Source organism: Culex pipiens, chromosome 2 (assembly GCF_016801865.2).
Source record: "Culex pipiens pallens isolate TS chromosome 2, TS_CPP_V2, whole genome shotgun sequence".
NCBI lineage: Eukaryota > Metazoa > Arthropoda > Insecta > Diptera > Culicidae > Culex > Culex pipiens.
In genome coordinates this window covers 215,359,504-215,371,052 of record NC_068938.1, presented here as the reverse complement: position 1 = coordinate 215,371,052, position 11,549 = coordinate 215,359,504, and the positions used below count along the sequence as shown (strand labels likewise).

Genomic DNA, 11,549 nt, shown 5'->3' with positions numbered 1-11,549 from the left:
GTTTTTGTTTTTGTTTTTGTTTTTGTTTTTGTTTTTGTTTTTGTTTTTTGTTTTTGTTTTTGTTTTTGTTTTTGTTTTTGTTTTTGTTTTTGTTTTTGTTTTTGTTTTTGTTTTTGTTTTTGTTTTTGTTTTTGTTTTTGTTTTTGTTTTTGTTTTTGTTTTTGTTTTTGTTTTTGTTTTTGTTTTTGTTTTTGTTTTTGTTTTTGTTTTTGTTTTTGTTTTTGTTTTTGTTTTTGTTTTTGTTTTTGTTTTTGTTTTTGTTTTTGTTTTTGTTTTTGTTTTTGTTTTTGTTTTTGTTTTTGTTTTTGTTTTTGTTTTTGTTTTTGTTTTTGTTTTTGTTTTTGTTTTTGTTTTTGTTTTTGTTTTTGTTTTTGTTTTTGTTTTTGTTTTTGTTTTTGTTTTTGTTTTTGTTTTTGTTTTTGTTTTTGTTTTTGTTTTTGTTTTTGTTTTTGTTTTTGTTTTTGTTTTTGTTTTTGTTTTTGTTTTTGTTTTTGTTTTTGTTTTTGTTTTTGTTTTTGTTTTTGTTTTTGTTTTTGTTTTTGTTTTTGTTTTTGTTTTTGTTTTTGTTTTTGTTTTTGTTTTTGTTTTTGTTTTTGGTTAAACAAATACGAATTTTTCATGAAGTATTTATTTAATGCAATAAGTCGCACCCGGTGTCTTGGTCTGTATCCAATCAAGATACGCCGTAATTCTTGTATTCACTGACGGAGTGGCTGCTGCACATGCTCCTCCATAGCTGACAATCCCGATTGTGTACATCCGTTGAACTCCTCGCAGATACAGCGGCCCACCGGAATCGAACTGACACGTGTCCTTGCCGGGCGTAAAGGTACAAATCTTCTTACTGTTGACGTACTGAACCGGACAATTTCCATTCGCGATCACGTCTAACGTGGTCTTCAGCAAGGTCGTACTCTGTGGACCTCCAAAACTTGTAGTTCCCCAACCCGCCACGTCAACCTGCAGCGTATTGAAGTCGTAGTACCAGTAGTTGAACGGAAGACAAACTGGTCCGACACCCCGAGTCCACTCCATGTCCACGGTGGTCTTAAGGACCGCTATGTCATTGTCTCTGGTAGATGCGACGTAATTCTCGTGCCAAACTATACTTTCGATGTCGTACAACCGAGAGTAGGGGGTATCAAGACCGTTCCGGTAGTTGTGATCGCCAACCAGGGCTTGGATACGATCCGGACTTGGAGTGTTGTCCACGCAGTGGGCCGCCGTCAGGATGTACCTGTAATTGACTGTTGGAGATCGATAGTTATGATTCTTCCATGTTTACCAAAGAGTACTTACTGATAACTCCCGAACAAAACACGTTCACGGTGATCTTGTCCAGCAACCCAACCAACGAAGTATACTCATTGACCCCCGCCGTACTACCTCCCACGATCTTCTGCGACACTGACCATCCGCAATCGCAGTCCTGTGGTTTGACCTGCACCTGACAGCTGAACGACCCCGCTGCACTTGAACTACTCGACGAGTACGCGATCATGATCTTGTTGAAGAGCGATCGTCGCGCAACGGTTCCACTTCCACAGAAGAACTCACTGCCAACGACGGACGGGAATCCCTCCTTGGAGATGTAGAGGAGTTCGGAAGAGCATGCCGAACTGCCCGCGGTGGTGTCCATCTTGATCGAGCAGGTTAGGTCGATCGTGTAGCCGGAGGGGGCGATCAGCGTGTAGCGGCAGGAACTCCCGGAAGGGTAGCGATTCGGGTAGAACGGGGAGATGAGCTGGACGTTGGCTGTGGAGGTCAGTTGGTATTGCTGGTCGCAGCCCTCGAAAAGGGCGAAAGTTAGGGGTAGCGAGGTGGTGACGAGCACCAATAGCGATCGTAACGAGATCATTTTGAGGACTGTGAGAAATATCGATTGCATTGGCATTGGAAATTCGTGACGACCTTTACTGCCCATGTTCGCATAAATGTCCCATATGCAAAAACAGCAAGCTGAGAAAAACGCATTTGAAGTTTGTCCCATACATAAGGCTACGTGTTAAGTTTTCGCGAAAAAACTGGATTTCCTCCTGATTTATAGAACAAAGTACTGGATGTTATAGGCTCTTTCGAAAGAGCACACAATTTTGAACCAAACTGAATCAATAACTCGAAATCGATGAAAATGCATATGGGACATTTATGCGATCAGGGGCAGTTTAGGAAGTACAACTGTTCAAACAAGTTGGTGAAGTTGATGATACAATGCTAGCTTTGTTAGTTGCAGTTTGGATATGATCAGTCGAGTTGAGAGCAGTTCAGCAACCAGATCAGTTTGCAAAATTCCAGTGATATCAACGTAACAAAGTTTGGAGAAGTGAAGACAGTTCCAACGAAGCAAGATAGCAGAACGAGGCAAACACCTTAATCTTGATATAATCAAGTACTTTGCATAGGATCTCAAATAAACAAGACCTGTAGACGTTGTTTGTTCCTTGTTTTATTCATTCATTGATAACAATAAGTCCACTCTGGGGTATTTTGAATAACCCAACTCATAAAGTCCGTAATTCTGGTGCTAACACTCGGATCATTAGTTGCACAAGCCCTACCGTAACTTACGATCCCCGTCAAGTAAACCAATCCATTGTAAAAGTCCGTATAGAACAACGGACCCCCAGAATCGCTCTGGCAGGTGTCCTTCCCATCGTTCCAGGTACACAACTGACTACTCGTGAAATAGCTATAACTCCCATTACACCTCCCCGGATCAACCACCGGAAGATCCACCTTCATCGGAACGTTCGACTTGGGATAGCCAAAGTCCGTCGATCCCCAGCCAACCGCCTCCAACTCAACGCCCACAAACGAAACCCCAAAGAACTTGAACGGCAAGCAGGCCGGTCCAACTCCGGCCGTAAACAGGATCTCCGTTTGGGTTCGCACGATCGCGATGTCGTTCTGCTTGGTGACGGTGCTGTACGACTCGTGGGACCGGATCGAGGCTAGGCGGTGGAGGGCGGCGTACGAGGTGTCCGTGCCGGAGGTGATGTCGTGGTCGCCGACCAGAAGGCCCAGGTTGGCGATGGAGCGGCCTAGGGGGCAGTGGGCGGCCGTGAGGGCGTGGTAGTTGGTAACTGGGGGATATTAAAATTGACGTTAATGATTTTAGACATGTGTAGGTAAATATGGTAAAATGATTGTATGCATTAATTTAAACATTTTGAAGATGTGGAATGATTTTGTTTACTGTTAAAAATCTGTATCTTGAGAAGAATTTTCCTGAACAATTGGGTCCTAAAATGAAGCTTAGATTGCTGATATTATTGTATACAGCGATAAAGCTTATTTTTCTGAGTACAATGACCCTTTGTACGACAACAAAGAGTTTAAAATGGATTTTTAAATCAATTTTGAAAAATAAACCTCGCGGTCCTTCTTGACAGAAAAGGTCCTACTTGACAGCTCTTTCCAAGGGGACCATAGTTGATCCATCGAAAAAATGTTGTCTTGTCAACTTTTTTTTGCATTAAAATAAAAAAAAAGTGATCAGAAATGGTTTTTAAGCGTGTTTTAATCGTTGTGCATCAAAATTTACATAGGGCTTTAGGACCCTATTAAACAATCATTAAACAAACATTTCTAGAGTTTTATTAGAAAATATTCTATAAAGATAAGAAATTCGGTAGCTTATAAGACCTTTAAAAAACATAAGACTAAAACTCTAGATTCCTTCTGTAAAGATATTGTGATAACCTCATTTGACGGTTTTGGCTCTTAAAAAATCTCTGTAATGTTTGTGTTTACTTTACAATAAAAATTTTCAGTAATTTTTTAGCATAAGCTTTTTTAAACCACATTTGAGCAATTCTTTACGAAATCGGTCTTTTTTTTTATTTTTTATTTTTGTATTTTTTTAATCCAGCTGAACCTTTTTTGATGCCTTTGTATGCCCAAAGAAGCCATTTTGCATCATTAGTTTGTCCATATAATTTTCCATACAAATTTGGCAGCTGTCCATACAAAAATGATGTATGAAAATTCAAAAATCTGTATCTTTTGAAGGATTTTTTTTATCGATTTGGTGTCTTCGGCAAAGTTGTAGGTTTGGATAAGGACTACACTGAAAAAAATGATGCACGGTAAATTTTTTTTGTGATTTTTAATTTAACTTTTTGTCACTAAAAGTTGATTTGCAAAAAAAAAACTATTTTTATTTTTATTTTATTTTTTTTATATGTTTTATGGGAAAATAGTTGAATTTACATCGAAAAATGAAGTTGAAATTTTTTTGCTACCAATATTTCGTTTTTTTGAAAAATTCAGAATTTTTTTTTCGGTGCTGGTGTGCTGGGATTCGTACCTGGATAGAACAAGAGAGCACACGGGCATCGATTTGTAAACAAATGTCTTTTTTCGAAATTTTAAAATTTTTAGCTAAACAAATGGCTTTATTGTGATACTGAAAAAATATTCGGTCGAATGCCAAAAACCTTTAAGGAATGTTGATAAAAATTTCAATTAATTATTTTATGAAAATTAAAAAAAAAAGATAAATACTAGAAATACCGAAATTCTTCTAAAAACCATGAATTCCTATATAATTTAAGTTCAAGCAAGGCTTAAAATTTAATTCTATGGTTAAAAAGCCCTTTCAAAATGTTCAAAAACTTTTGAATTGTGATACCGAAGATCTTAAAAGTTGTATCAAAAGAGTAATTCTCTAAAATTTCGATTTTTGATTTAACTTATTATCACTAAATTGGTTTTAAATAATTTTTGAATGTTTTGATACTTCTTAGTGGACTTAAAAAGGCATCTTTTGCGGTTTAGGATGAGCAAAATCTGGTATAGGATAAACTTTTTTTTTGTAAATAGTGTGATTTTTGGAAAAATTCTAAAATATTTTCAAATACAATTTAAAAAATATTTTTTTGCTGCAGAATCAAATTTGCAATCGACATGACATGACACATTTTTTTATTATTCAGTTTATTCAGTGAAAAATGAGTTTACTAATTAGCCCACATATTCCAACTCGCGACTATCTTCGAAACTATTGATTCTATTTTCAATGTTAAAAATTTAATTTTGTGAATTTTCTGCTTTTTTCTATGAAAATAATTTTGAAATTTTAAAAGCAACATAAACATTTTGAAAGGGCTTAAATTACTTGGCCCAAGACATTATTTTCCATAATTACAATTTTTTGAGAAATTCATGTACGAGAATCTAGCGCAAAAGATGCATTTTTTAGTCACTCAAGACAAATTAAAAATTAAAAGATGTAATAATAATTACAGAGCGATTTTTAAATTATTTCCTAGATTTACTTTCTTCTGTCGCTACTTAGGCAATCCAAGAAAGAAGGCAATCCAAGCAATCGGGGATGCAACTTTTCTTCTTTACAATCTGAACACAATTCTGCAAGTGTCAGAAAATCTATAATGTTGTTGTTGTTGATTTTATTAGGGGAACTTTAACCCTATGGGTCATTCGCTCCCGTATAAAATCTATAATATATAATATATTTTTGATTGGGAAAAAGCTTAGCAACCTATGAGTCATGGGTTTCCTACACCCAAAGGAAAAATATATCTCAAAATCTGCAACAGTGGATTTGCTGCAGAAAATGTCATATTTTATAACATTTTTTGCAGCAAGCCCGTAGATCATTTTTGCCCACGTGTAAACATTTCAGCGATCTGCAGTTCTCACCAACACATATAACGCTGGCCCGTCCCCGAGCAACACTCCAAAGAGAAGCATATGTTGGTGCTATTTCACTCACTTTTCGTCAAGCGTCCATGGCGCGGTGGTAGCGTGTCGGATTAATAACCATGATGTTGGTGGTTCAATCCTCGTTCTATTAAGGTTTTTTTGTGAAATACAACCAAAAAGCCGTCGGTAATGTCGATAATTGTCGGTAACGGGCAAAAATGTCATACTCCTATATCGCAAAAAATGCATGAGGACAGTTTTCATGCAGATTCTGATATACTTTCATGCCGCCATGCATCACAATCATGCGACTGCCAGTTGGGTGTATGCAGATAGGACCTTTTGAAAATTTAATCGAGAGTTGATGTCAATCAAGTTAAGATGCAGTTCTAACGAATAATCTCTCAAGTTCATGCGTAAATAAAAACTTACTGATTGTGGCTCCACAGAAGATTCCTCCTCCCGTCGAATCAACCAGTGCTGCCAGCATGGGAAACTCGTTCACCAGTGTTTCCGTCCCACCAACAATTCTTTTCTACGCCCAAAATCAAACAAAAAAAAGCTCAAAAATATAAACTTTCATCAACCAGCAGCCATCGTTCCCAATTAAACTCACCTTTCGCCGCATCCCACAGGCGCAGTCCAGCTTGGTGGCCGTACAGTAGAACCGACCACCACCCGCACTGCTGGCGGGAACGTCCAACGCGACTACCATCGAACTGCCCGTCGATTCCGTCGTCAGCGTTCCGGTGCCGCAGTAAGCGCGGGCATCGCCCAGGTTCGCCTGGCCACCGGCCGAAATCAGCAGTTTGTCGTATGAACACGAGGCGCTCTGGAAAAGGAGTTGGAGCGAAGAACGGATTTTGGTTGGTTTTTTTGGTGGAAATAAATTTAGATTTTGTGAGCGATAGAGAAGCGGGAAACAAAATGACGATTTTGGTCAATCCGGGTCATGCCTCTGGTGGGATTTGTACAGTGGTGGAGTACGCTTAGATATTTGGACAAAATGCTTGAAAAAAATATTGAGTTAAGAGTCAAGAGTCAAGAGTCAAGAGTAAAGAGTCAAGAGTCAAGAGTCAAGAGTCAAGAGTCAAGAGTCAAGAGTCAAGAGTCAAGAGTCAAGAGTCAAAGTTAAGAATTAAAAGTTAAGAGTTAAGAGATAAGAGTTTAGAGTTCAAAATTTTTAGTAATGAACCTGTCCCAGTGTGCTCGGATGCCGCCTCGTCGCGTATCCGATTTCACTCACAGGAAACCAAAACTGTCCTCGGAGAGATCAAAAAGATTGCAACCGGGCACGAGCCATAGAAACACAAAAAAAAATAACTCCAAAACTCACCTGTGGAATGGCCACGTCCGGACAGGACAACGCAATCCTCGAGCCCGGCGTGGTGGCCAGCGTCCAGCGGCAGCGGATGTTGACCGGATAGGGGCCGCCGTAATTGGGCGAATAGATGGCATAAGACCGGCCCGAGGCCACGTCCTGGTAAAAGTCACAACCGGCCGAGTATTGCTGTTGCTGCGCCGATGAGGGAATGGCGCCGAGTAGCAACAACATCAGCATCAACATCAAATGGCAGGACGACGCCGTTTCCGGCCGGGACAGGCCGCCTGTAGGGAGGACAAATTGATGAGAAAGAAGTTGTGCTTGAGGAGTGGCAGCATCAGGGGACACAAACAGCAAACAAAACGTTTCATTAGGGGAGCTAATTCGATGAGGGGATATGGTCAAAAAAAAAACATGGATTTCACAAAAAAAAAAAAAAAAAAACAAACATGTATGAACATGCGAAGAAACTTCACGAAGAATTGTTAGAACCAGAGAATTTTAAAATAATTAAATTAAAACATTTTCCCTTTTTCTGCTCTACCCCACAGTTAAGTCCAAAATTGCCAAACAACTTCCCAGAAATCATCATCAAATGAACCTGCTACATCGTGGTCGCCGCTTATCGCGAGCAGCAGTTTAATTAAGAAACGAAATCAATTACCTCTACTCCTCCGGCCATTCTGAATATAGCCAGAACAAAGTCCCGACATCGTTCTCACTTCCGCGCTCCCGAATTTTCCCTTCCCCACTTTTGTCAGCTATCAAATCTTCCACCTTTTTCCCAATTAACACCACCCCCACGGAAAAATGCATAAATCTGAACCGTCCTCGAAATTACACTCTCACTAAGCACAGCATTATACTAAAAAACTGTCTCGTCGGTATGTTAACGAATTTTTGAGACGATTTTTTTTTTAACTTTTGTTCAGATGAGTTGAAAATGAGAACTCTGAGCGTCACGAAATTTGTGAAACGTTTAAAGCTGCCGAGATGCTGCTGGAGGGAAATATTTTTGCGACTAATAAGATAAACGCAAATTGCTTTCAAGTTTATGGCATCGTTCTAGGACGAGAGATCCGCGCGGGGTGGTTTGAGTTAAGATAAGGATGATTTTTTGGAAGGTGGTGGCTAGGGGTGGTCAGTTTTGAATTATCATTTTTGTTTTGTTTGAGAATGTTATTAACTGTTTCTGAAACTTAAAATTTCTCATATTCTTTTTTTTCTTGAAATATAGAGAATTTTCTCAGCTTTTCAAAAAAAAAAATTTTCAAAGGTGGGCAAACATGGGCACTAATTTAAAAAAAAAAATAACTGCTACTTTTTTGAAAAAAAAAAAAAAAAAATACCTGGCTATAACTTGAAAACGGTGCACTTTATCAAAATTTCACTAAAGTACTTTTTGATTTCAATTTTTTGAAAATATCTGTAATATAATACCTTTCAAAAAACACTATGTTTTGGGTCGCATCATCATCTTCTATGATGAATCCTGACCAAACACCATATCCTACTAACAAGTTTTCAGGTTCCTGGCGCTCGTGGGGTGTAAGCACAGAGTAAATCAGCTGCCCTAGTAGCAACCTGCGCTAACTAACATTCCCGTCCCTTAAAATCGAGATCTACAAACTGACATGGCGGGCGCCGTTGGTGGCCAATGACTGTTACCTATTCGCAACTGATCTTGTTTTGGCAATCATGGTGTTTTATCTTTTCAGCGCATTCATACATGCTGTTGATAAGAGAAACACCACAGAATCGTCGAAGCCTATGATCAGTAGTGCTGAAAGGATATTACGGTTCTGTTCAGCAACGGAGGGGCAACCATGGGTGGTCTCTCATGCTCATGCTCATGCTCATGCTCAATTTTTTGAAAATATCTGTAATGATTCAAAAAATCATAACTCGGTCAAAGATTTTTTGCCCATTCTGGAAATTTCTGAAAAGTTGGCATTTGATGTCCTCTAAAACATATCAGAAAATAAAAAAAAATAAAAATAGTGTTTTTTTGCAAATCAAGTTTAAGTGACAAAAAGTGAAATAAAAAATCACCAATTTTTTTTACCGTGTATCATTTTTTTCAGTGTAGTCCTTATCCATACCTACAACTTTGCCCAAGACACCAAATCGATCAAAAAATTCCTTCAAAAGATACAGATTTTTGAATTTTCACATATCATTTTTGTATGGACAGCCTTAAACTTTTTATGGAAAATTATATGGACAAACTAATAATGCAAAATGGCTTCTTTGGGCATACCGAAGGCACCAAAAAAGTTTCAGCCGGATTGAAAAATACAAAAAAATCGAATGACCGAAATCTCAGAGAATTGCTCAAATACAAAAAATATATAATAATCTTAAAATTAAAAAAATGCAATAAAAAATCATTGTTTTCAATTGTAGCCAAGTTTAAAATCTCTACAACTTTGAAAAAAAAAAATCAAAATAGCATCATTTCAAAAAAAAATTAGCTTTTTATTTTCTTTATTTTCTTTAGTTTGTTTTTTTATTTGAAAATTTATTAAAATGTTAAAAACATTTTTTGTGAATTGTTACAAATTTAAAAAATATCACAAAATTAAAAATCATAAAAAAAAATTTTAAGCGAAACAAGTACATACGACTTGGGTTAGCTGAAATTATTTAAAAAAATGTAAATTATTGTAAATTTTAGAAACACAAAAAATCATTGTCTTCAATTGTAGTTTTAAATTTCTATAATTGTGAAGTTTTTTTTTTCAATTTAAAAAAATATTACAATGTAAAAAACTTTTTTTTGTGATTTTTTAAAAATTTTAAAAATCTCACAATATTCTTTTCAAAAAACTGATATTATTAATTTTAAGTCTAAAACATCTTCAAAACTTAAATATATATTGAAAATTTTGATTTTATTCTTAATTTTCAAAGTTTACAGAATTTTTAAAATTGAAAATAGCAATTTAACAATTTTAAAAGAAGATAAAAGTTTTGAAGTTATCTTCAAACTTTTTAATTTTTTAACATATTTAAAAAAAATCTAAATTCCAATTTTTTTTTTATAAATTGTTGAAAAGTTTGCAATTTTTATTTTTTTTTAAATCTCAACTCTTGAAACATTTTACCTTTTTTTTGTTTTTATGGTTTTTTCCAATTTTAAAATTATTTTAATTTTCTGATCCAAAAATGTACTAAAATCTTATTTTTTTAAATTGGTTTATTTAAGAAATGTTTTTAAAAGGTCTTCAACTCAAAAAAATATAAAAAATTTCAATAATTTAAAATACAATTAACAATTTCAGATTTTTTTTTTATATTTGGGATTTTGATTCATTTATATATTTTTCTCTTTATAATTTTTTTTTTAAATTTTTCAAGGGTTTTTTAAACTGTGAAGAATTTAAAAAAAATCAGAATATTTTTTTATTATTTCAAATTCCTAAATTTTGTAAAATTTGAAAATATGCTATTTTTTATAATTTTAATTTTTAAGTGTTTCAAAGGGTTTTTGAAGAAATGACCTAATAAAAACATTTTGTGAAATTGTGAAAAAAAATATTAAAAAATATCATAAATCATTAAAGTTTTAAAGAATTTTTATAATTTTAAAAAATATGGTTTTTATGCAAAAAAATCTTGAATCAAATCTTATTATTTTAAATTTTAGATTGTAATTTTTTTAGTAAATTTATTTGATTAATTTTCTTATTTTCTAACTATCTATCTAACTGTTCATTTTTAAATTTTGAAACCTCAATTTTTTATTTTTTATGATCTTGGACTATTTAATTTTTGAAAACAAGCTTGGAACACAAACCGAGTTTTTCTCGATGGTCAGTTGAAATTATTGGATCGTGATTTCTCAATCTACCGTCGACAATTTACTGTCAACAAATTATTCCTTACTATATAGACAATTACTATTGTAATAATTCTAACTATAAATTACGATAAGTTATAACGATTGAATGCAATAAACAGCACGATTACCTTTTTTCACCTTTTTCATGATTTCCTAATATAAGTTTTTAGTCTGAAATAAGGACATTACATAGAAGCAATAGAAAATTAACAGTTATAATTGTAATTTTTTTTTACTGTGTAGATTAAAGATGAAGATAAAGATGGGAAATATAACATTGAAGACAGATTTAAAATAAATTCTGTTTTCTGCTTGCAGTTTGAAATTTTTAGATTGAATGTTGTAGCATGAATTCAGAGGTTTGAAGATTGAAAGTTTACTTGAAAGTTTGTAGCTTGATGTTTGAAAATATTGATTGATGATATAGAAGATTAAAAAATAAAAGGTTGATGTTTGATTTTATTAAATTTAATTTGAACATCTTCAATGTCTCCTACCCTGTGGCCATTATTTGCCAACTCGCTAGAGTGAGAACATCCCTCCCGGGGAGAAGAAGAGGTTTTTCTCATCTTCCTCACTCGCACAGTCCTGATGAGAGTGAAAAGATAATATTTAATTGACGCGCCAGTTTCGGTGAAGGGTCCAGAAAACGAAGGATCCCCGGAAGTGGCTGAAAATGAATGGTGTCCGATGGAATGCGGGTTGGAAAATTGT

At 35.1% G+C, this 11,549-nt stretch overlaps 2 protein-coding genes across 2 annotated transcripts; both read right to left on the bottom strand.

Annotated features, from left to right (window-relative positions):
• Window positions 1-612: 612 nt before the first annotated feature.
• Window positions 613-1,881, bottom strand: LOC120418583 (venom serine protease-like). Its single transcript, XM_039581030.2, has 2 exons — window positions 1,300-1,881; window positions 613-1,247 (listed from the first exon to the last, which is right to left on the bottom strand). Exons 1-2 carry the CDS (start codon window positions 1,856-1,858, stop codon window positions 628-630), a joined length of 1,179 nt encoding a protein of 392 aa, XP_039436964.1. The 5' UTR covers window positions 1,859-1,881; the 3' UTR covers window positions 613-627.
• Window positions 1,882-2,426: 545 nt separating this feature from the next.
• Window positions 2,427-7,807, bottom strand: LOC120418584 (venom serine protease-like). The gene is made up of 5 exons (XM_039581031.2): window positions 7,656-7,807; window positions 7,004-7,275; window positions 6,284-6,499; window positions 6,100-6,202; window positions 2,427-3,083 (listed from the first exon to the last, which is right to left on the bottom strand). The coding sequence occupies exons 1-5, from the start codon at window positions 7,702-7,704 to the stop codon at window positions 2,455-2,457; spliced, it is 1,269 nt and encodes a 422-aa protein (XP_039436965.1). The 5' UTR covers window positions 7,705-7,807; the 3' UTR covers window positions 2,427-2,454.
• Between the last annotated feature and the right edge of the window lie 3,742 nt (window positions 7,808-11,549).

Excerpts from the sequence above, each read along its gene's own strand:
- LOC120418583 (XM_039581030.2), bottom strand. The coding sequence starts at position 1,858 with ATGATCTCGTTACGATCGCTATTGGTGCTCGTCACCACCTCGCTACCC. Across the intron at positions 1,248-1,299 it reads GTTTTGTTCGGGAGTTATCA|TCAATTACAGGTACATCCTG; the intron begins GTAAGTACTCTT and ends GATCTCCAACAG.
- LOC120418584 (XM_039581031.2), bottom strand. The coding sequence starts at position 7,704 with ATGTCGGGACTTTGTTCTGGCTATATTCAGAATGGCCGGAGGAGTAGA. Across the intron at positions 6,203-6,283 it reads CCTGTGGGATGCGGCGAAAG|AAAAGAATTGTTGGTGGGAC; the intron begins GTGAGTTTAATT and ends TTTTGGGCGTAG. Across the intron at positions 3,084-6,099 it reads CTTCTGTGGAGCCACAATCA|TTACCAACTACCACGCCCTC; the intron begins GTAAGTTTTTAT and ends AATATCCCCCAG.